Raw genomic sequence first — 25,485 nt, forward strand, 5'->3', positions numbered from 1 at the left:
TCAAAGTTCATCAAGTCCAGGAAAGAAAGACAGCAATTCCAGAATGACTCATTGTTTGATGAATAAGGCCTCAAGTGTTCTGTGGTTGCCATTTTTATATTTGAATAAAATGTATAGGATTCAAATCATAACTTGAATTCCAAATTGGGACGCATGATGCTCCATGGTGAGCCTGCAGTGTTAGAGCAACATACTGCTCCTGCTCAGCTGCCAATAAGCAACTTCAAAACATAAATGGAACATTCGTGGTGTGTGTTCTAAATCCTCGAGGGGCTTAAGAGTCTTTTAATCTATTTGTAGCTTTTTATTATTGAGTAACAAAGTGCTATTGATATACTGGAACCAATCTGCAAAACACATATTGAATGAAGCATAATTAAAGGATAATATATCCCCCGAAGACTGAAGAGAAAGGTGCAAAATGAATTTATGGAAAGTAAACTTTTTATTATTTGCCATGACCAAGAAGCAGAGTTTTCTGGTTAATCAATATAGTTTTTAATAGAATTGCCATATATGAGATATACAAATGACCAGTTTTTAAAATAAAGAATATATTCTGCTTAAAACTAAAACTTTTGGCCAGGCACGGTGGCTCATACCTGTAACCCCAGCACTTTGGGAGGCTAAGGTGGGTGGATCACCTGAGGTCAGGAGTTCGAGACCAGCCTAGCCAACATGGTGAAACCCCGTCTCTACTAAAAATACAAAAATTAGCCGGGCGTGGTGGCAGGCGCCTGTAATCCCAGCTACTCAAACTTGGGGGGCTGAGGCAGGAGAATCACTTGAACCTGGGAGGCGGAGGTTGCAGTGAGCAGAGATCATGCCATTGCACTTCAGCCTGTGCGACAAGAGCAAAACTCCGTCTCAAAACAAAAACAAAAACAAAACAACAACAGCAACAAAAAAACTGTTTTAAATACAATTTAACATCTCCTAAGATTTGTAAGTTATTCTGAATCCTGTATGCTTCAAGGTCAGTGTTATAAAACCAAATTTATCTTGTATAATTAGTTGACACATAAAAGTACAAATTATAGACCTCACTTGGCAGAATATTGGTTAAACTAGAGTTCACCATTTATGTTCTGTGGCTTAAGTTGGAAGCTTATGTTAACATTGACTGATCTTATCTAATGGGAAAGTGCCAAAATGTTCTGTTGCAAATAAAGCATTACTCTTAACCGATCTATCCAAATGTTTACTTCTGGATATAGCATATACTTATCCTGTAAGCTTGGGTGGCTCTAAATTCATCCAGCTCTGTTGGCCATTCCCTGCATTGCCAGATCTTTTCTCTATCTTTTTCTATCTGGCTCTACGCTTTCAGAGGCGCACCTTCATGCATTGCCTCAATGGTCTCTTTTGCCCACCAGCTTCCCAGTGTGTTTGGCCCAAGGGAGTCAACAGGGGGAGATCAGAGAGAAAGTGAAGAGAGAGGTTAGGGTACTAAATGCCCCTGACTCGCCTCCTATAGGCTACAGAGAGGACCTGGCTTTATTCCTTCCTGAGAAGGGCCATCTCTTGCAGTTGCAGCTCTCTCTCTCTGGCCTCTGATAACTACTCCCCCTTCTTGCTCTTTCAGGCCTTTGGGTGTAAGGACTTCCTGCTATTGTTAGTCCTGGGACACTTCACCATCTCTTCTTGCTCCCTCTTAACTCGGTCCAATCTTTACAAATTATCCTTTCATTAAACTTTCCTCAGTTTCCCCATCTACATGTGTGATTTTCTTGTCTAGACTCTGATTCACCATCTGAGGTCAACGTAAACGAGATAACAGAAGTTAGTCACTGACTTTTCATCATGTGTGGGAGATGAGGGTTGGAGGAGTAGATACTTATCTTCCCTCTCATATTGTAAGCTCTGGAAGGGCAGAGACCATATCTAATACTGCCTTTATGATTTCTTGCAAAACCTGACGAAGGGCTTAGCTCACAGTGCATGCTCGGTGCACTTGGAGAGTCTCACTGAGTTCTGAAATCCTCAAATTTGTTATAGGCTTAAATAAAATATAAGCTCTTGACTTAGGATGTAGACTTTAAGAAGTCAAGGGCCACATTATTTTTTTTAACAGCATTTCTAATGGAATATAATCTCTCATGATACAACTATCATACTGACTCTGGAAATTCTAACTAAGTAAAACTAGAAAATTTCCTTCCTGGGTTAGGTTGATTTGTGTTTAGCTGATAAGAAATAATTCTCCTTTAAATGTTTAGATCCAGTTTTTCTAATTTTTAATTTAACGTTACCAGCTCATCCCCTACTATTCGTTAGTTTTTCCTATTTCTGTATGTGTGTGTGACTTTCACCTCTTCAGGAATATTGACAATTTTCTGAGTATAATCTCAGTAGGGAAAACACACAGGGTGATCAAAGCAGGATTTAAGAACTAGGGAATAAATGACATAGTGACCAGAATAGGTATCTTTACTATTTATTTATTTATTTTGCGACGGAGTGTCGCTCTTATAGCCCAGGCTGGAGTGCAATGGTGCAATCTCGGCTCTTGCTGCAACCTCCACCTCCCGGGTTCAAGCAATTCTCCCGCCTCAGCCTCCCAAGTAGCTGGGATTACAGGCACCTGCCACCACGCCCAGCTAATTTTTGTATTTTTAGTAGAGATGTGTTTTGGCCGTGTTGGCCCAGCTGGTCTCGAACTCCTGACCTCAGGTGATCTGCTTGCCTTGGCCTCCCACAGTGCTGGGATTACAGGCGTGAGCCACCGTACCCAGCCTTTAGGATGTAGACTTTAAGAAGTCAAGGGCCACATTATGTTTTTTTTAACAGCATTTCTAATGGAATATAATCTCTCATGATACAACTATCATACTGACTCTGGAAATTCTTAAGCAAATTCTTATTTCTTAAGGTTCGTATTGCTGAGTCACTTTGACTTTTACCCTAATGCCAAACTTCTGTATACTTCAAGTTTCAGTAATATTTCATATTTTATGTAATACAGAAAATAAAAATGGAAAATACTTTGGTTTGTAAAGCAGTAAGTTGTAAATGTATCATATTCATTTTCTACTCTGTACCTATTCCTGTTTTAATATCTAATTTCTCTGAAATTAGTGAAATTAGGTTAAGAAAACCAGTGAGAGACAACTTGCCTTTTGACTCTCTTAACTGAAAGGAAACTGCCTGGCTAGTTCGGAGAGCAGATTCTTCACTGTTCACATTTTGCAAACAAGAGCATTTCTTTAACAAATGGAGGAGGGCGGAACATTGCCAATTCAGATAAGTTAAACTTTGCATCTCCCTGATAAGTTGAACTGTTTCATGATCATTTTACTAGTCCACTTGGGAAGTGACTGAAGCACTATTAGATAAGTTAAAATGAAAAAAAAAAAAGTATGGAAAATACTTTTACCAACTGTTTCTTCTTGGCTTCTTGGCAAAGATCAACAGTTATGTTCCCTATCTAGGGACTATCTCTTGTGGGCCAGACCGGATGATCTAATAGGTCTTTATAATCTCTAAATACTGTGACTTTTATCCCCAAGTGAACTACATAGTTTATTTACATAGAAACACTCGCAGGCTTAAGGAAATGCAGTCTGACTAATGCTGAGGAAAGTGAGCCAGGATGACTCAAGTGACCTTTTTTTTTTTCTAAATAGGTTAAGTAAATTAAACTCATAGACATTCTCTCTCATTCCCCTCCAGCATGTCAATATGTAGATTTTAGATGTCAGAATTCCCCAGTAGTGAATTAGTTTTCCTGCCATCAGTGAATTACAAACGGCTTGTCCCTAAACCTTTGTCATACTTCAAGAAAGCTCTTAGATAGAGATTTGGCTTAATTTTTATTTTAATTCCACATTCTATCCCAGGCACATGAAAAATTAAAAATGTTGGGAATGATAGAAAAAAACTGCTAGAAAAATGCAAGCATGATAAGTAAAGCATAATCACTGTGCATTTCTACTTTATTAAGAATGTACTTTTGGTGTTGTTTTGAGACGGAGTCTTCTTCTCTCGCGCAGTGCAGTGGCACGATCTTGGCTCACTGCAACCTCCGCCTCCCAGGTTCAAGCAATTCTCTTGCCTCAGCCTCCTGAGTAGCTGGGACTACAGGCGCCCACCACCACACCTGGTTAATTTTTTATATTTTTAGTAGAAATGGAGTTCCACCATGTTGGCCAGGCTGGTCTTGAACTCTTGACCTCAAGTAATCCGTCTGCCTTGGCCTCCCAAAGTGCTGGAATTACAGGCATGAGCCACTGTGCCCGGCCTAAGAACATATTTTTGTGCCATGGGCTACATTTATCTAGACAAATGAAGCATTGGGAGGAATGTCAATATTTTAATAAAAAATTGCTTCCCCAGAACTGTTAGCAAAGACAACTCTGTTAAAAAATTTCAATAGTTTTGGGGGAACAGGTGGTTTTTGGTTACAAGGATAAGTTCTTTAGTGGTGATTTCTGAGATCCTGGTGCACCTGTCACCTGAGCAGTGTGCACTGTACCCAATGTGTGGTCTATTATCTTTCACCCCCACTCCCACCCTCAAAGACAACTTTTTTAAGAACTCTTTTTTATCCTCTGTGTTGTACAAGCATTTTAGGTTTTCCCCATCAGTAATACTTCAAATGGCCTATCTGGGACCAAAAATCAAAGCTGTTTTTATTGTTGGTGTTGATTTAAATTTTTTTTTAATTGAATCTCCTTCATACCTGGCCTTGGGCCTCTTACAAGTAAATACAGGGACAGTCAAAAGGTCTTGCTTCCAGAGGGCTTAGGGCTTCTCAGCTGATTACTTGCCCAACTCTCGCATGCAGTGGTTAAAAGAATGTAGCTAAATTATACTTATTAAGAAGGTATAGATAATCCATATTGTCTATAGATTGTGTTTCTAAGGCAATATAGGATAAACTTCAGGCCACTCTTTATTTTCAGAGGAGGTGTCTGGATGCTGGTCTGTTCTGATGAAAATGATGGCAGCAAGGAATTCTATCTGAGGCTTGGCCCAGCCATCGTGCTCTCTGCTTCCAGAATCCTGATTTATTATTTGGAAATCTCTTCTATTTGAGTACTGAGGAGAAAGCCTTCTAAATATAATGCATTACTTTCTGGCAGCCCGTAGCTTATGGCACGATTGATTATGTTGCTTATCCTTAAGCTAAGGCATTTCTTAAAAGGTGATCGTTTTTCTACTATCTCTGTATAGTACAGCCAACCCTTGAACAACTCCGGAGTTAAAGGCACCAACCCACACACAGTGGAAAATCCAAGTATAACATAACTACTAATAGCCCACTGTTGACTGGAAGCTTTACCAATAACATAAACAGTTGATTAACATATATTTTGTATGTTATCTGTATTATATACTAGATTCTCACAATAAGGTAAGCTATAGATGAGAAAATGTTTTTAAAAAATCATGAAGAAGAGAATATATTTACTATTCATTAAGTGGAAGTAGGTCATCATAAAGGTCTTCATTCTTGTCATCTTCACATTGAGTAGGCTGAGGAGGGAGAGGAAGAGGAGGGGTTGGTCTTGCTGTCTCAGGGGTGGCAGAGACAGAAGGAAATCTGCTTATAAGTGGACTCATGAAGTTCAAACCCATGTTGAAGAGTCACCTGTAAATGCTAAAGGCCCCAGTAAGTCATTCCCAACCTCTTCTGTATCAGATGATGACATCTCTCAGGGGCACTTCTGACAATAAATTCAGTAAGGACTGTAGTATATATTCCTTTTTATTTTTATTTTTTGAGACCGCATTTCATTCTATTTCCCAGGCTGGAGTGCAGTGGTGTGGTCAGGGCTCACTGCAGCCTCCAACTCTCAGGCTCAGTGGATCCTCCCACCTCAGCCTCCCAGGTAGCTGGGACTACAGGTGTGCACCACCACGCCCTGCTAATTTTCTTCTTCTTTTTTTTTTTTTTTTGGAGAGATGGAGTCTCATTTTGTTGCCCAGGCTGATCTTGAATTCTTAGGCTCAAGCAATCCTCTCACCTTTGCCTCCCAAAGTGCTGAGATTACAGACATGAGCCACCACACTCAATAATATATTCCTTATCTTGCAGAGTCTTAAGGTTTATTAAGCGAGAATACCATCCCAATAAACATAACTCATTTTGTTAACTTCATTCAGTATCTCATCACACATTCTACTTATGATTTATCTTTTCTAAGTTTTATTTTATTTTAAATTGACAAATAGTTGTATACACTTTTGGAATACAATGGAATGTTTTGACACCTATACATGTGGAATGATCAAATCAGGCTAATTAGCATACTCATCACTTCAGGTATTTATGTTATATCTTTAATCTCAGTCACCTTTATATATCATGCTTTGGAATTATCCTAAAACTTGGATTTCTATTGAAGGCTACACTCAAGGTTGAGGATATGTTGTTTGGGCTGTTTGTGTCCTCTGAAGCTTATGTCAAAGACTAGCCTTTTTCTCTGTTTCCTTCTGCCCTCCCTTAGACAGCTCTTTCTTTTGTTTTCACAGAATACTTTGTTTAAACAACTAACATATCATAGTATATGATACTCAGTGTTGTATGTGTCTATTTTGTGATAGTGTTTTGAATTATTTGATTGGATAGACACCATGTTAACCATCTTTTTATTCCCAGGTTGACTCGAATAGGTGCTCAATAAATGTGTGTTCGCTTGAACAAAATTTTCTTCTGGCAAGCAATTTTTCACAAGTCTATGATTTAGGAAATGTTAATCTCAGGTCTCCTTTATACCCTTCGTGTAAGTTCCTTAGAGGTTTCTCTTAGCATGTACAGAATTTTTACCTTTCATTCTGCTGTTGCTTCAGTGCACATGATCCAATCTGAAACACGTTCAACAGCCAATGACACTAGGCTGCAACTGAGGCTTAGCTTTTGAAAAGTTACCTTAGCATGTTGGGAATCACCAGAAATTAAAGGGTTCATTAAACCATAAATATGTAGAAAATACCTCAGGAAGAAATATTTTAATCTTATCAGTACAGAACTGACTTATTTTCATTACTTATTTTTTTTAAGTTTTAGAGTGATCACATTCAGTTTTCCTGCAACAAAATAAAACTTACTGGGGAGAAATGTCCCTTGTTAAATGACTCGGCCTTGATGTACCCTTTTCTATATTGTTCATTAGATGTAAATAAAACCATCATAGTCATGAAATTGATAAATTGCTTTCTTTGATGTTACTAAGCTTCTACAGTTGTAGCTTCCTACAGAGCTACATCTCTTAGTATAGTTTTTGAAGTTTTTTTAACTAAGAAATACATTTTATGATGATGTTGATAGTGATGGTAATGATGGCAATTTATTTTGTTAGTATTCACTGTGCAAATGAAATAGAGAATAAAGAATGTGTTACTTTTTTATTTCATTTAATCAAAATTGAAAGTCCTTCAAGTTAAGTGATGTGCCATTATAGTATTAACTGTGTCTAGCAATGTCTATTCAATTTGATTCGTTGAATATGTTTATTCTTATGTTTTATTTTGGATTCCTAGGAATAAATTACATCTATGTCTGGGAAGATTTCAATACAGCCCTGCCTAAAAAGTTAATGTGATAATAGTTAATCACACATAAGTTTTCCCAATCGATTTTATTTTGGCCTGTCAAATAATTCTTAATTTACCACTCTTGTTTTCTCTTTTTTCCTATGTCTACTTCCAGTTTTAATCTACCAATAATATGGTCCATTGACAATGTGTTGTACCTTGTTCAATTTTAACTGTTGTACAGAGGTTACATGTATATGTGCATCTATCTATACATTATATATTACATACATATTAAGCATATGAGAGGCACATTTATTCATTCATTCATGTATTAAATAGTACTTTACTGAGCATTTATGCTAGGTGCTTTGGTAAATGCAAGATTGAAATGGTATTTCCTGCCCTCAACGATCTTGAAATGTAGTGTGAAGAATAAAATGATTACAAATACAAATGCATTAACTGCAGTTCCAAAGTGCTATGGTGAATCCAAGGAAGAGACTATTTCCAGTTGTAAAATCAGAGTAGGCTTCATGGAGAAATGTACTTTGAACTGGGGCTTGAAGAACAGGTAAAATTTTGATGGACAGAGATGAGGGGGGCAAAATATTCCACATAAAGAGAAAAGTGCAGACAAGGGACTTGATTAGAGAGAAATAAGACGTCTTTGAGAATGCAAATAGTCTATTTGGGCTGAGACATAGTTTGCAAATAGGTTTAGTAGAAGAAAAGGCTTTACAAGTAATCTGAAGTCAGTTCATAGAAGAATTTGAACACCATGTAAAGGTGTTTGAACTTTTGCCAGGTAGCTATGGGGAGCATGTAGGTTGACTAACTGTCTACTTTAGATGATTAATTAGCTTATAAAGTGGACAAGACAGGATGTGGAGAGATTAGTTAGGAACTTACAGGCTCAGGTGATCTATGTATCAGTCTGAAATAGAGTGTTGGCAGTCTGTGTAGAAAGAAGGGAATATTTGGCAGATCCTGTCTGTGCAATTGGATTTCAAGTAGATCAATAAGAATAAGAACAATGAAGACTTGTTGAAAGTTGATTAGGTAAATTAATTTATTTTGCATTTAAACAATATGTGTTTGTGAATTTTTGCAGAAATAGTTGGCAGACCAGCAATGGACACAAAAAAGCCAAACTGATTACCGCGATCATAGTTTGGAAGATAAAAACTTCTAAAAGATCAAAAGACTAAGATTGTAGGGTGCTAGTGAAAGCATCATCAAAATAACTTCCCAAGTATTACTGACTAAATAAAGCACAGCTAGAAGAGAGTGATTGGCTGGGGGAATAAGTACGAGTTTTTGTTTTTAGGCCACAAGTAGGAGTTGAGTATACTCAATAGAAGTGCATAGTGGGATATGTGGTAATTAGGAAGAGATTTCCTGAAGGTGAAGCAGTTGGGGATACTGACACTGAAGTTCAGGTTGTGGCTGTGTGTACTGATGACTAAAATGGAAAGGAGACAAATATCATTAGCATTGATGAAGCCAGGGTACTGGAGAAATCTTCAGTGTCATCAGGATGGAGAAAAGACCATAAAGTGAAAATAGAACTAAGTTACTTACTAAGTTGCTAATCTTTCAAGAATTCCTTTTATCATTTCAAATGCAAATATCATTATACTTATTTTCTTATTGACTCAAGGTGACAGCCAAGAAGTTCACAATCATTGCGTGTGTTTATAGGTACAGTCAATCCTCATTATCCATAGATTCCATATTGTGGGTTAGCCCACTCACTAAAATGTATTTGAAATCCCCAAATTAATACTTGCAGAGCTTCTGTAATCATTTATGGACACGTGCAGAGTGGTGAAAAATTTGTGTCAGCTGATGCCACTGTTCTTTGCATTTGTATGCCTTCTGTTGATGATTTTGCTGTTTAAAACAACTCCCAAGTGTAATGTTGAAGTGCTGGCTAGAGTTCCTAAGCATAAGAAGGTTGTGATGTGCCTGATGAGGAAAATACGTGGCTAATAAACTTCATTCCAGCATGAGTTACGGGGCTTTTAGCTATGAGTTCATTGTTAATGAATCAACAATACATATTAAATAAGATGTCTTTAAACAGAAACACACATAAAACAATGTTGTGTATTGATCAGTTGACAAAAATGTGGCCAGAGGCTTTTAGGAAACAAACCCTTTATTTCCCCTAGGAGCAATGCTTTAGTATTCGCTAATTCGCTATTCGCAGCAACCATGTAGAACACAGCTATCGCGAATAACAAGAATGGAGTGCACCTTATTCATTTTGGTTCACGGCAGCTGCCTTCGTTGTTTGGATCCTCACTAAAGTTGAAAACCGAACTCATAAATCTTATTTAACGTTTTATTTTGAAGTAATTTTACACTTATAGACAAGGTGCAAAAATAGTGCAGTGTTCTCATAGAGCCTTCATCTAGCTTCCCCTAAAGTTAACATCTTCATAACCATAGTATGCAAGCCAGGAAGTTAACATGGTTATACTACTACTGACTAATCTACAGACCTCATTAGAATTTCTCAACTTTTTCCATAGATGTCCTTTTTCAGGTCCAGGATCCAAACCAAGATCCCACATTGCATGTAGTGTCACATTTGCCCAGTCTCAATCTGTGACAGTGTCTCAGCTTTTGTCTGGCTTACTACTGGTCAAATATCTTGCAGACTGTCCCTCAGTTTGGGTTTGTCTGATGTTTCCTTGTGATTAGATGGAGATTATTCATTTTCGGCAGAAACACCACCCAAGCGACGATGTGCCCTTTTCAGTGCATCTTCCCAGGGCTGATTATGGCAAGGTGTTGTCTCCTGGGTGATGTAAATTTTCATTACTTGGTTAAGGTTCTGTCTCTCACATTTCTCCACTATAAAGTTACCATTTTTCTCTTTGTAATTAATAAGTGGAATATGATTCTTTAACACCAAAACATTCTACAATATTACTTTTCAATCAATCAGTAAGCACATTATCAGTAGCCAGTTCTGTGCTGAGCACAGCAATAAGGCATAATTTTAAAATGGTATTTATTTTATTTTATTTTTTATGCTTATGGATACATAATGGTTGTACATATTTGTGGGGTGCATATAATATTTTGGTGCAAGCATGCAATGTGTATCACTGATCAGATCTGGTTAATAGTATATCCATCGCCTCAAATATGTATCATTTCTTTATGTTGGGAACATTCCAAGTCTACTCTTCTAGTTACTTTGAAGTATATAATAAATTATTGTTAACTATAGTCACCCTATTATGCTATTGAGTACTAGGTCTTATTTCTTCTATCTAATTGTATTTTGTACTAATTAATGAACCCCTCTTTATTCCTTCTCCCCACTGTCCTTCTCAGCCTCTGTTAACCATCATTGTATTTTCTACCTCCATGAGATCATGAATGGGTATTCTTTTGTTCATTGGGAACTGATGGTCTAGTTGGGATAATAGAAATGGCACACAGTAAACAACGTTATACAAGAAAGAAACAGAAAATTACATGTGGCAAATTGTCTGACACAGAATATATGCTATAGGAGTGATCAGGGAAGGCTTTCTGTGGAAAGTGGAAATTTGTGTCGGACGTTGAAGGGAAGATAGGATTTTTTTAGTAGAACTTCATAATTCAGTTAATTCAGGGAAATATATTGAGTACCTCAGCTCCTTAAGGAATCATGCTAGAAGCCAGGGATATATAGATAAAAAATAGAATCTCTACCTTCAAAGAGTTCCCAGTCTGGTGAGAAAGACAGAGATGTCTGTCAGTGGAAAGCAAATATGATAAGTGTTGTGTAGAGATGGGAGAGGAGAGGGCTTTACAGGTGTGGGGGCCAATATTACACCTTAGAGATGAAAAGAAGATAGTCTTCAGGTTATCTAGTCTAACTTTCTGCACTCCAAGAATGCCAAAAAAAATTTCTGTGATGATGTCACTCAATCTATACTTGAAAGCTTCTAGTCATAAGAAGCTAATTTCTCAAGACATCTTATTCCACTGCTTTATGTCTCTCATGTATAGAAAATAATATTTTTTATTGAGCCAAAGTTTACCTCCTCCAAACTTTCACCCATGGGTTTAGTTCCTACCTCCTTAGCGGCAGGGAGGAAATCTACTCAGATAGTCCTTCAAAACACTGACATTGCGTCCTTTCTTGATGTCACTTCTTTCAGGTTAAACATGAATAAATCTATATATTATATGTATTTATTTATAAATCTATATCTATACTATATGTATGATTTCTAGATCCTTCATAATTCTTAATGTATTTGTCAACTGATACAGAAACCAGAATTGAAAATATTCTTGAGCTGTCCCATCAGTGAAGAACACCATGTAGCTAGCCCCTCCCTTCTTTGAGCCAATGTAAGTCTATTAACTAAGCCTAAGTGTGCATTGGCCATTTTGGAAGCAAAACACTTGACTTTGTTTATCTTTTCCTTGTAAATAATCCATGCCCTCTCACCCTCATCCTGACCTTCCCTCCTGAGAATTTTTTTAGAATAATAATTGTACGGAGTCTTCCCCCACCCAGTTCAGTTGGAGCTTTGAATCTAACATTCAAAATGTATTTATTTCTGTCACATTTGGTGCTCTTCATTTTGACCTCTTGTTGGAGTTCTCTTTGAACTTTGATCTTGTCATCTGGCATAGCTTTTGTTTCCCCCCATTTTCAATATCTGCAAATTTGATAAGAATGTAATCTATTTTCATCCAAGGCTTTAATAAAATAAACAAGACAGGGGGTCAAGAACAGAGCTCTTGGGCAAACCATGTAGGTCTGGTCATTTCACAATATAAAAAAACTCCTGCCTGTGCTTTTTATTCAGCCCCTGGAGGGAGGAGTGGTGCAGGAAGAATAGGATGTGCTCACTGACAGTGATAAGCCTGACCTAACCAGAGCCCAATGTGGCATGTTGGCCAGCAGCTTCAAATCAGGTTATACTTCGGGGAAGATGGGTCACATTATGTCACATCCAGGAAGAGTCGTTACTTGACGATGGCAAGTCTATAATGTTTTCCTGCTTACGGAGTTTTTCTCATATTTACAGACTCACAAATATGAAATGATATAAGTTGCCAGTGAAGATTTTGGGCTTAGGGCATGAAAAATTAAAAGCAGAATTTAAAGCAAATTATCCTGTTAGTGAAATTCTAGGTGGACTGGAGAAGAAAGTAACCAGAGAGGGGGAAGCTAGTCAGGAAGCTGCTGAAGTTATCCGAGAGGTAAGAAGGCTAAGAGCTTAGACAAAGACAATAGTGAAAAGTGGAGAGATAAAAGACACATGTGGCTCAGAAGAGCTATAGAACATTGTCACTAAAAATGGATTTGAGGAGGCTGCAGGAGGGGCAGATCTAAGATAACTTCCTGCATGTTAAATCTAGAAGAATGAAGGCACAGTGGATGGCAACAAGGAAACTGGTGAGTGGATGCGATTTAGGGCAGGATTAGTTTTATTGTTTTTATGAGTGACTTAATGGTAATAAGAGTTAAACTAACTGGGCCGAGTGCGGTGGCTCACGCCTGTAATCCCAGCACTTTGGGAGGCCGAGGCAGGCGGATCACAAGGTCAGGAGATCGAGACCACCCTGGCTAACATGGTGAAACCCCGTCTCTACTAAAAAAAAAAAAAATTACAAAAAATTAGCCAGGCGCGGTGGCGAGCGCCTGTAGTCCCAGCTACTCGGGAGGCTGAGGCAGGAGGATGGCATGAACCCGGGAGGCGGAGCTGGCGGTGAGCCCAGATAGCGCCACTGCACTGCAGCCTGGGCGACAGAGCAAGACTCTGTTTCAAAAAAAAAGAAAAGAGTTAAACTAACTGGTAGATGAGAGCGGGTGTCTGAAGAGTTACCACCTGCTATATTCAAGTAGAAAATTAAATGGCCTGTGTGTGGCATGGCAGAACTGTAGGATCACAGTAGCTGTCAGCACTGCTTGGTTTTCTAGCACATAGGTCTATTGCAAGATAATTCATTGATTGAACCAAAGATCACTTAACTTTGCAGATCCATTTCAGATGTTGTAAATAGCAAGTATGATTATACAATCTTGGAAATGGAGTTTGGCTAAATAAGATATGTCTAAATAATGGAATGTGTCGTAGGAATACAATTTTGGACATCTTATTTCACCACCAGCAAGTATTTTGTAAAAGCTATCTACTATTTAAATAGAATAGCCTTTCTACATTTTTTCCAATGGATACTCAATTTATAGTCCTTCTACCCCACACTCCCATACACACACCAAAAATATGAGTGCAAGGAGAGAATGAAAAGATATTAACTTGAAGCCCCATTAATCAGCCTTTGGAGAAGACCCCGTTATTAAGCTCTTGATCATCGTCATCACCAGACATTCATTAAGCACCTCATTGTGTTTATGCAAAGTATAGACACATGGGCAAAACCCACATGGGCCTGCCCTCTCTGGGCACATAGACCCTTCATGCAAGAACTCAACAAAAAATAATGTAACATGACCAAATAAAAGTGCTGAAATGAGCCCCTCTTCAATTACATTAGCAGTGCCTCAGCTATCCTATTTTATTAAGGAATGAAATCCCCATATAAGTAAATTTTTCTAAAAACAAGAGCTTACCTACCCAGGCATCACAACAACTTCTGCCTTTTCAGTCTCCATACAAATTTTCTGCGCCTAATGCACTGGGTGGCTACGGGTCACTGTTATGAACTGCCATTGTTGAATTCTGTGCTCTCAAAAGTCTTTGTCTGCTTTTTGCCTTTCAGTCTGTATTTTGTATTGAGCTGTTGGCAGTTGCTTTTTCTGCTATTCTTGTGCCTGCTCCCAGCTGCTCTCCCAATTCACTTGTAGTTTGTTACTCCAAAACATCTTTGGGCCAGGGGAAAAAGTTAACCAAGATTGTCATAAATTGTAAATGAAATGAGTCAGTTTCCAGTTCTGAGTGGGGCTATAAAGAGAAAGTCATCACTGTATGGTGGAGACTCTCAGGTGCTACTTTGAGTGTTTAAAGTGTTTTATTTGCTCATTTCTGCATTCTAGACTGGACTCTGGGAAGTTGAGGTTGAAGAAACACTGACCTCTGGGTAAGGGAGGGCATGTTGCCATGTTGCTCTATTTACACTATTGCAGATTAGGTCACAAATTAATTTAGGGATAGAAAGCAAAGTCTCATATCTGAAAAGTGGAGACTTTTCTATAATCAATCTGATAAGATAATAATTTAGGGCTGGGCATGGTGGCTCATGCTTATAATCCCAGTGCTTTGGGAGTCTGAGGCGGGAGGATCGCTTGAGCCCAGGAGTTTGAGGCCATTCTGGAAAACATAGTGAGACTTCCATTTCTATAAAAAATATAAAGAATTAGCCAGGCATGGTGGCACATGCCTAAAGTCTCAGCTACTTGAGAGGCTGAGACAAGAGGATCACTTAAGCCTAAGAGGTTGAGGCTACAATGAGCTGTGTTCATGCCACTGTACTTCAGCCTGGGCGACAGAGTGAGACCCTGTCTCAAAAACAAAATTAGCTTAACGTGACGTTATGAAAATAAAGATATTCTATATCGATCTTGAGTGCCTTCTTCAAAATATACACAAACACACGAAATATTTTGTTAATTTCACTGCAGGCCACTTTCTTAAACCAGAGCCAAATGGTTTTCATTTCACTAACTGGGAATACTGTCGTATTCAGTGCTTCTGAAAAGTGCTATCCCCAGTAAGTCCCAGCATGGTGCCCAGGAGAGCCAAGCACTGCAGAGGAGGCTAGGCACACCACTCTGGATAGAGACAGAAAAGGGAAAGAATCACTTTGAAAATCACAACTTTTATTACTGAAAGCATGATTGGCTCACTGCTTCCGGTTTTCTGTTAAGCTTCTTGATGGTTATTTGTGAGTCCTTATCAGTAGTCAGGTGGGCTTTTCATGTGTCCGGCAATATGTAGCTTTCTTTTCTTTCTTTTCTATTTTTAGATTCTTCTAGATATGTTCATATAGATACTCTCCTTTCTCCATGCCACGTGCTATTGTAAAGAAAACATAGCAAGATTTAAAAATTATGATAACTTCTAGATTGGCTATTTTGAAATGTTATAGAAATGGTTTGATTACAACCCCATTAAAAAGTGGGCAAAGAATGAGCACAGATGCTTCTCAAAAGAAGACATTTGTGTGGCCAAGAAACATGTGAAAAAAAGCTCAACATCACTGATCATTAGAGAAATGGAAATCAAAACCACAATGAGATACCATCTCTTGCCAGTCAGAATGGCGATTATTAAAAAGTCAAGAAACAACAGATGCTAATAAGGCTGTGGAGAAATAGGAATGCTTTTACACTGTTGGTGGGAATGTAAATTAGTTCAACCATTGTGGAAGACAGTGTAGTGATTTCTCAAAGACCTAGAACCAGAAATATCATTTGACCCAGCAATCTCATTACTGGGCATACACCCAAAGAAATGCAAATCAATCTATTACAGATACATGCACACAGATGTTCACTGTAGCACTATTCACAATAGCAAGGACATGGAATCAACCCAAATGCCCATCAATGATAGACTGGATAAAGAAAATGTGGTACATATACACATGAAATACTATGTAGCCATAGAAAGGAACAAGATTATGTCCTCTGCAAGGACATGGCTGGAGCTTGAAGCCATTATTCTCAGCAAACTAACACAGGAACAGAAAACCAAACACCGCATGTTATTTATAAGTGGGAGCCGAACAGTGAGAACACATGGACACAGGGAGGGGAACAACACACACTGGGGCCTGTCAGGGTGGTGGGGGGCAGGGGGAGGGTAAGCATCAGGGTAATTAGCTAATACATGTGGGGCTTAATATCTAGGTGATGGGTTGATAGGTGCAGCAACCCATGTTTACCTCTGTAACAAACCTGCATGTCCTGCACAGGCATCCCTGAACTTAAAATAAAATTAATTTAAAAAAGAGATGGTTGATTAAAACCACCATTCAGATTTCCTTTAGTAATGTCAGCAATAAGAAAATCTATTCTGCTGGAAAATTAGAATAGTGTGTGTATCTCCTTTTATCTGTCTTTAGTACATTTGTACAGAGTGCCCAAGAACACAACATTCCCATTTTACACATGGTTAAACTAGAACCCAGGGAGGACCAAGGGCTCAATGTCATGCTGGGATATGGATAACAATAGGCTGAGGCTGTTTAGAAGGAACAAGACTTGTAGTTTAATTAAGCAAGAGGGGTTTGGTGGCAGCAAATTAAAGTGTACCTACAGAGGAGTAATTTACAAGAGAGGAACAAGTCTAAGCAGGTAGATAGGTTTCCAAATTCTAAAGGCAGGTGATAAATGTGAATATATTAACAAGCAAAGCTGAAAATCACTCTTAGGGATGGGAGATGTTATGCTGTTTGCTGGCACAAGTGGCTCTAGGGCTTTTGGATTGTCATAGCCACATAGAGGTCCAAAGACAAATTCTGCTCCTCAATGAGACAAGAACACAGATACAAAGATTTGCTCATCATTGATCCTACTTAAGGGGCATGCTGAAACTGAACCTAATATTTCTAAGTTCATTGCACAACTTCTTCCATAAAATTATGAAGTGACTTGCAGTATTTGAAAAGTCTTTCTCTTATCTTAGAAAAATTGTTTCAAAAAAGATGAGAGCATTCAATTCTAAAAAGGATTCTGATAACACCACAAAAAGAAAAAACTTTTGAGAAAGCTTTTTTTCCTCCCGAGCAAATGGTTTTTAAATTACTTTTGCAAATGCTTGCATAATCAGTATAGGGAATATAGAGTTATTAGGAAAACATAGCAGGTATTTCCAACACATAGAAGCACAACATGCTTCTCTAGGAAGAGACAAAGATGATATATTTATGTAAAAATTGAATTAAAGCCAAATTTAGAAATTAATCAGTCTCTTCCCCCAAATAAACACCTTAAAAATACTTTCTAGAGCAGTAACAGTCAATATCACCTTGGGATGTTGCGGTGAAGTTCATCTTAAATAATAAGATTGCCGTTGCAATGGTGATGGGGAAGGGGAGACATGCTATTTATGGATTGGCTACTTTGTGTTTGGGGTTTTGTTTCATTCCACATTTAAACTTCCCAACAACCCCATAATTGAGGAAATGTTATTTCCATTTTACAGATGAGGAAGCCATGGTTTTGAGAAGTTAAGCAGCTTGCCCAGCATCACACAATTATTCATAATGGCAGTGCCAGGATCCAGCGCTGAGCTTTTTTTTCCCCAAAGACATAGCTCTTTCCGGTATCACACATTGTCCCCTCCCCACCCTTAACGGAGAGGGTTTTATTATATTTGAAGGAAATTGGGCATTGAGCATAGTTTGATAAGTGACTGTTCACCAAACTGAGATACAGATTTTGCCTCGTGAATAGAAATGACAGTTGATTCCATTTGTTTCATGAACAAGAAAGGGAAATTCAGCAAGACATTTTCGGCTGAATTCATAAGGTATTTCCTTGCTTTTTAAAAAAAGTTTCACCTTAGTCTCTCTAAAGCTTTTGGCTACAACAGCATTGGTTAATAAAAGGTGGTTTGAGGACCCAAAGGCTAAATATATTTGATTCTTTCTCTTTTCATTTTTTTGTTGTTGATTCATATATTGATGGACATAGATTTTTTTTAAGTCCAATGTGCCATTCTCATTCATTCTTATAAGCAGATTCTCCTTTTTCTGACATAACATTGATGCAAACATTACCATGTACACATCTAACTTTTTATTATCTATAATAAGGACCACCAAACTTTATCTGTGATGGGCCAAAGAGTAAATATTTCAGGCTCTGTGGGCCATATGTTCTCTGTTGCAACTACCCAACTTGGCTATCACAGTGAACAAAGCAATGATAGAGAAGAGTAAACAAATGAGCATGACTGTATTCCAATAAAACACAGAGCAGGCTGGATTTGACTCAAGGATGTAGATTGCTCATACCTAATCTAGAATATACAAATTTGTTTACTAACATAAATTAAAAAGCAATCCAGATCCGTCTCTGGATTGTCATGAAGAGTTATTTGCTAGTGTATGGTGGAAGATGGAGAAATTATAAAGCTCACGTGAGGTCTGATATATAATTCATATGCAAAAAACTGCATTTATTTAAAGTATACAGTTGATGAGTTTTAACAGGGCTTACATCCATAAGACCACCACCAATCAAAATACAGACCATCTTCATCATCTCCAAAAGTGTCCTTGAGATCCTTTGCAGTCCATCTCTCCCTCCGGCTCTGGCCCTAGGTAAGCACTGATCTGATTTTTGTCTCCATACATTTGTATACATTTTCTATAGTTCTGTATAAATGGAGTGAAACAGTATGTACTCTTTTGTGTCTGGTTTCTTTCATTCAGAATACCAATTTTGAGACTCATCCATGTTGTTGCATGTGTTAGTAGTTTGTTCCTTTTTATTGCTGAGTAATATTTCGTTGTAGTGTGGATATATCATGGTTTGTTTATCCATTCACCAGTTGATGGACATTGGGTTGTTTCCAGTTTTTTGATATGCTATCAACATTTGTGTACAAGTCTTTCTGTGTACATATATTTTCATTTCTCTTCAGTAAACTCTAGGAGTTAGGATTATTGGGTCATGTGTTACACGTATATTTAATTTTGTAAGAAACTGCCAGTTGTCCAAAATTGTTTACCATTTTATGTTCCCATAAGATCATACGTGAGTTCCAGTATCTTCAACTTTAAGTTGTCAGTCTATTTTATCTTAGTCATTGTAATAGGTGTGTAGTCATTTCTCACTGTGACTTTAATTTTCATTTCCCTGATGACTAATGATTTTGAGGATATCTTTATGTATGTATTGACCATCTGTAGATCGTCTTCTGTGAAGTGTTTGTCTGAATCTTTTTCTTTTTTTAGTATGCTATTTATCTTATTATTGAGTTTTAAAGAGAGCTTTATATATACAAAATATATCTGTCATATTGTATGTATTACAAATATTTTCTCTCAATTCCTGTTCTGTATTTTTTCTTAGTAGTGACTTTCAAAGGGCAAAAGTTTCAAATTTTCAGCAAGTCCAATTTATCATTTTTTTCTTATAGTTCTTTGTGTTTGTATCTTATCTTTGTTCAATCTTTGCCTATCCTCAAAGTTGTGAAGATTTTCTTCTATGTTTTTCTCTAAAGGATTTAGAACTTTAGCTTTTACATCAATGTTCATTATTTACTTTAGTTAATTTTTGTGTGTGGTATCAGGTAAGGATCAGGATTAATTCTTTTCTATATAGTCATTTAATTGTTCTAACACCATTTGTTGAAATGACTTCCCTCCACCCCCATTGGCATTTTTGTCAAAAAAAAAAATCAATTGACCATGTAAGTGTGAGTCTATTTTTGACTCTTTTCTGTTCCATTGATCTGTTTGTCTATTCTATCTTCAATACCACACTGTCTTTGTTATTGTGCCTATATAGTGCATCTTGCAATAAAGTAGTATAAATCCTCCATTCTTTTTGAATTACTTTGAAAATTCTGGAAACTGTGTTTCCATGCAAATTTTAGAATTAACTTGTCCATTTCTTCAACAACAGCAAAAATACATGCTGAAATTTTGATTGGGATTGCTTTGAATTTATGGCCCAATTTGAGAAGAATTAACATCTTAATAATACTGGAGTCTTTCAGTCTATGAGCCTGGTATATCTCTGCGTTTCTTCAGACCTTTTAAAACTTCCCCCAGCAATAGTTTGACATTTTCACCGCAAAGGTCTTATACATTTTATTAGTTTCTTAGGGCTGTTGTAACAAATTACTACAATATGGGTTGTTTAAAAACAACAGAAATTTATTCCTTAGTTTAAGAAGCCAAAAGTCCAAAATCAAAGTGTGGGCTAGGTTGATTCTTTCTGAAAGCTCTGAGGGAGAATCTATTCCATGCCTCTGTCCTAACTTCTGGTGTTGTCAGCAATCCTTGACATTCCTCGGCTTATAGACACATCACTACAATCTTTGCCTCTCGCTTCTCATGTTCACATGAACTTCTCCTTCTGTGTTTCAGTGTTTCCTTTTCTGTCTCCTATAAGAACAGTGTCATTAGATTTAGGGCCCATCCTTATTCAAGATAAGACCTTTACCTTAATTACATGCGCAAAAACCTTTTATTCCAAAAAAAAGGTCACATTCTAAGTTCGAGGTAGACATATCTTTTGGGGGACCCAATGCAACTCACTACATTAATATTTTTGAAAATTTACTTCTGAATGTTTTATGTTTTATAATGATAAGTGGATTTTTTTAGTATTTTATTTCCTTTTATTTGCTGCTAGTATTTAAAAATATAATTGACTTGTGTGTATTAATCCTGTGTTTTGGTGTTTTACTAAATGCAGTTATTAGCTCTAGTCATTGTTACGTAGATTCCCTTAAGATGTTCTGGTTACGTGAACAATTATGCAGCTTACAAATAGAGGCAGTTTTACTTCTTTTTCTGTTTATGCTTTTCTCTCTCTCTCTCTCTTTTTTTTTTTTTTTTTTTTTTTTTTGCTTCATTACAATGACTAAGATAGCCAGAGCAATGCTGAATAGAAGTGTTAAGAGCAGGCGTCTTTGCTTGGTTCTCAGTCTTAGGGGAAAATTATATTATAGTTCACCATTAAGTATGAAGATAGCAATATATTTTTTTGTAGAATGTTCTTTATCAGATTGAGAAAATTCCTCTCTGTTCCTGATACGCTGAGAGGTGGGTTTTTTATTTTAAACATCATCAATAGGTGTTGAATTTTATCAAAGTTTTTCTTCATGTATTGAAATAATGATATACTTTTTCTCATTTATTTTATTGATATTATCAAGTATGTTGATTGATTTTTGAATATCAAACCAAAATTACATTCCTGGAATAAACCCTAGTTGGTCAGGTTGTATTTATTTTTTATTTTTTATTATTTTTGGGGGGACAGAGTCTTGATCTGTCACCCAGGCTGGAGTGCAGTGGTGTGATCTCGGCTCACTGCGACCTCTGCTTCCCGGGTTCAAGCAATTCTACTGCCTCAGCCTCCCGAGTAGCTAGGACTACAGGCATGTGCCACCATGCCCGGCTAATTTTTGTATTTTTAGTAGAGACAGGGTTTCACCATGTTGGCCAGGCTGGTCTCGAACTCCTGAGCTCGTGATCTGCCCACCCTGGCCTCCCAAAGTGCTGGGATTACAGGCGTGAGCCACTGTGCCCGGCCAGGATGTACTTTTTGTATGTTGTTAAATTTGATTAAAATCTTGTTAAGGATTTTCGCCTCTATACTCATGCAGAATATTGGTTTATAATTGTTATGTAATTTTTTGCCTGATTTGATTAAAAAAATAAGTTGTCAAGAATGCCCTGTTCCTCTATTTTTTGAAGAATTTTATAAGACTAGTGTCATTTTTTACTTGAATATTTTGATTCAAATCACCAGCGATACCATTTGAAGCTAAAATTTTCTGTGTGGAAAGGTCTAGATAATGAATTGAATTACCCTAATAAATATAGTGCTATTTAGGTTTTCTGTTATATCTGTGTCAGTTTTAGTAGGTTGTATTTTTCAATGAATTTGTCCATTTTATCTAAGTTACTAACCTAGTTATTTTTGTATATCTAGCCTAGATATTTTCTCCTCTGTGAAACCTTCCCTGACACTACCAACAAAAGTGATTTCTTGTCCTTCGAGTTACTTCTTTACTCAGTATCATTTGTTCTCTCCGTCTTCTGTTGAAGTTTGTTCACATGTCTCTTCCTGTACTAAATTAAGGGCCTAGGCTGGGCATGGTGGCTCACGCCTGTAATCCTTGCACTTTGGGAGGCCATGGCAGGTGGATCGCCTGAGATCAGGAGTTCAAGCCCAGCCTGGCCAACATGGTAAAACCTCATCTCTACTAAAAATACACAAATCAGCTGGGCATGGTGGCGGGTGCCTGTAATCCCAGCTACTCAGGAGGTTGAGGCAGGAGAATCACTTGAACCCAGGAAGCAGAGGCTGTAGTGAGCTGAGATTGCACCACTGCACTCCAGCCTGGGTAACAGAGCAAGACTCTTGTCTCAAAAAAAAAAGAAAAAAAAAAGAAAAAGAAAAAAAAATTAAGGGCCCTGGAGTTCAATAATTGCGTCTTATACATCTTTGGGTCTTTGCCACCTTGTATGGTGCCTGGCATATAATTAGATTACCCCTTCTCCCAAATGTTTAAATAACCAAATTATTCCACTTAACATTGTCTAATGTATAGTGACCCAGCATGTTTCTAGCTTTCTCAGTAGATTATGAGTATCTTTTATAAAAATAGTATGCATTATTTGTTCTTCATATTCCTTCTATGTCTCACATTATAATAAATTTTAAAAACTGTTAAATTGAATAGATTTGCCAGAAAGTACAGAAAATTAGTATTCTATAAACTCAAAGAGGCCAAATAGAAATCTGGAAAGCATTCATCAATAAAGAGAGGAAAAAAACATTGCAAAGTGCTTATTATATACCAGATCTTGTGATAATTCCTTCCCTCATTAATGTCCCAAATAATTGGGCAAAGAAGATATTACGGTCCACATTTTACAAATAAAGAATCTGATGTTCACTAAGGTTAAGTACTCTGCCCAAGTTCAGTTATTAAGCAGCAGACTTTGGTTTGAAATCTATATTGAATGATCCCATTATCCACATCCTTGGTCTCAGTTTTACTTTTATGCATTCAGTTTTCCACAAGACACTTGATGGAATTTCCTATACTACCTATAAATTTTGCTATAGTAGAGCATTCTGTGTTCCCTCTAACTGAATGTTACAGGCCCCTCTGTAAATTTAGGAAAGTTCCAAAGTGTTCCCTGGTTACTTGTTCTGCCTCTAGCATGAAATGTACAGAAGTAGCAGAGAAGATCCAAACCAGACTTTGCTCTCAGAGTAGGCTGCATAACTCCCTCTTGTCTTCCCCACTGGTCTACATCAGTCTTTTGTCTACAACCCTGACTTTTTAAAAAATGGTATTGGATGCTACCATTATGGTTATGGTTAATTGGGGGCATCATTGGTGCCTGAGTTTCTACTCAAATAACATAAGGGAAATGAAGAGACCAAGGCCATGATGACTCAAGCAATCTCCATGGCTTGGTGGTAAAGGAGTGAATCCTTCCTTACAGCTGATCTTGCCTTTGTATATGTCACATATTGGTCCTGATTAGAAAGGTCTATAGGCTAATTTGTGCAAGACACATTCCTTTGCATTATACCATGATACAGGCCATGTGAAACACCGGATTCAATCTTATAGCCTCTCTGCTGCTGCTAACTAAGAAACTTCTACTTTTAGTGTCTTTTCTCTCTCAACACAAAAATACTCTGTAAGTCACCCAGATCTGGGTTGCCCATGATTACCAGGCTTTTCCCAATTAGAAATGTGACTCATGTTCCATTTTACCAATACATCTCAGGCACAGAACTAGCAAGGAAAGACAAAATTAAAGTTTTTCTGTAATTCCAGCCCATCAATTGAAACAAGATGTTTCTGAACTTTTCCCAATGTGAAGAACAAAAAGTAATAGCATTTTATTTATTTATTTGTGTACAACACTGTGGTCAGGAACTTGTTGCTTCCCCAGGGAAATTGTTTGCAAGCATCACTGGGAAGAGGACTTAACAATTCACATTGATCATTCCCTGTGGTCTGCCATGGCGAGGGTGATACTTTCATGTTTTATAAGCACCAGACAAGAGAGCTGGATCAATTTTCTCTCTCGATATTCTAGTCTCTGTTGGAACGGCTCCCTCAGGCATTAGCAGCTCTGGGTTCTTTCTAAAAAATAAAGTAAGTACTCTTAGGTCTGTTTACAGTAAGGGACAAGAAGTCTGAAACGTATCCCTGCCTTTTACGATTCAGAAATCAACATGGGGATCTTTCCTACTTTTAGGCAGTACATACAACTTCGCTGTGGTCTGTGTGTCAAACTTACTGAGAGGAGGACATTGTGGAGACTTATTGTTAATTAGCAATGCTTATGCATGCAAACCTTGGTCAGATGATGTTGTGTTTGGAGAGAAGAGAGAAGAGAATTGAATAAGTACGTGACCCCTTGGAAGCTGTTTTCAATTGAGGATTTTGGTGAGTAGCCACTTGAAATCAAGGGAAATTCCATGAATAGTAGGAGCTGGGAAGAAAGGAAGAGGAGGAAGGATTCCACCACTTTTTTCTTCCCATCTAACACCGTGCTTAGGCAAAGCATAGTCCATATGAGATCTGCCTTATAAAAACTTGCTGAATAAAGCGAATGGAAGTTAAATTTTGGACTTTCTTCCATAATAGCTTCAAATTGTGGTGACTTTGTTGCCTATAGAGGGCTGGGAAATACATTTCTTTGAGATCCTAGAATCTGAGTGTGTGCTCTACACAGGATGGATAGAACGAGCCTCTGGCAGTTCCATTTATCCAGAGGCAAAAGCATGCCTGCCACTGGAGCACTCTTGGGTTCCAACAAAGAACCTGTGTCGCCTAAGGAAACAGTGCTTTCTCTTACAAGGTACAATCTTGGCTCCTCTGCTATGAAGTGGGATGTTCCTGGACATGTGCTTCAGAGACCTTCCTATTTAACCAGGATACAAGTTACATTGTTATGCAATTCCTCTGCTGAGGCCCTGTAAAAGGAGTGAGTTAGGACAGATACAGCAAGATATTAGGACAGATTTCCCCCATTATTTAGGCTGTACAATACAGAAGGAAACTTGATTTCAGCAAGACCCAATTCTTAACAGGCTTTTCTACCCACTTTTACCAATAACTTTTCCAAATTTGGTTCAAATTGTGCAGAGAAACAATAAAATTTTTAAAAAGGATAAACTGACTAGTTAAAAGTAAATGGCATTTAATTAAAACAAAGATTGCAAATTCATGAAAAAAACAAAAAGCTATGTGAGGTAAACCTTAGGGCAGCGTACAGTGCCACTGTCCTTTGCAGTTTTGAGTGTATTTCATTTATACATTGGAAGTAGATATTTGTCATATTATTAACAAT

The 25,485-nt window shown here is 37.6% G+C and overlaps 1 protein-coding gene across 1 annotated transcript; it reads left to right on the forward strand.

Annotated features, from left to right (window-relative positions):
• Positions 1-12,385: 12,385 nt before the first annotated feature.
• Positions 12,386-25,114, forward strand: BLID (BH3-like motif containing, cell death inducer). Its single transcript, XM_003253502.2, is given in 4 exon segments — positions 12,386-12,481; positions 12,556-12,705; positions 24,780-24,930; positions 24,933-25,114. Coding segments are annotated over 4 exon segments (579 nt in total).
• The last annotated feature ends 371 nt before the right edge of the window (positions 25,115-25,485 follow it).

The sequence above is a fragment of the Nomascus leucogenys genome, chromosome 15 (assembly GCF_006542625.1).
Source record: "Nomascus leucogenys isolate Asia chromosome 15, Asia_NLE_v1, whole genome shotgun sequence".
NCBI classification, from domain to species: domain Eukaryota; kingdom Metazoa; phylum Chordata; class Mammalia; order Primates; family Hylobatidae; genus Nomascus; species Nomascus leucogenys.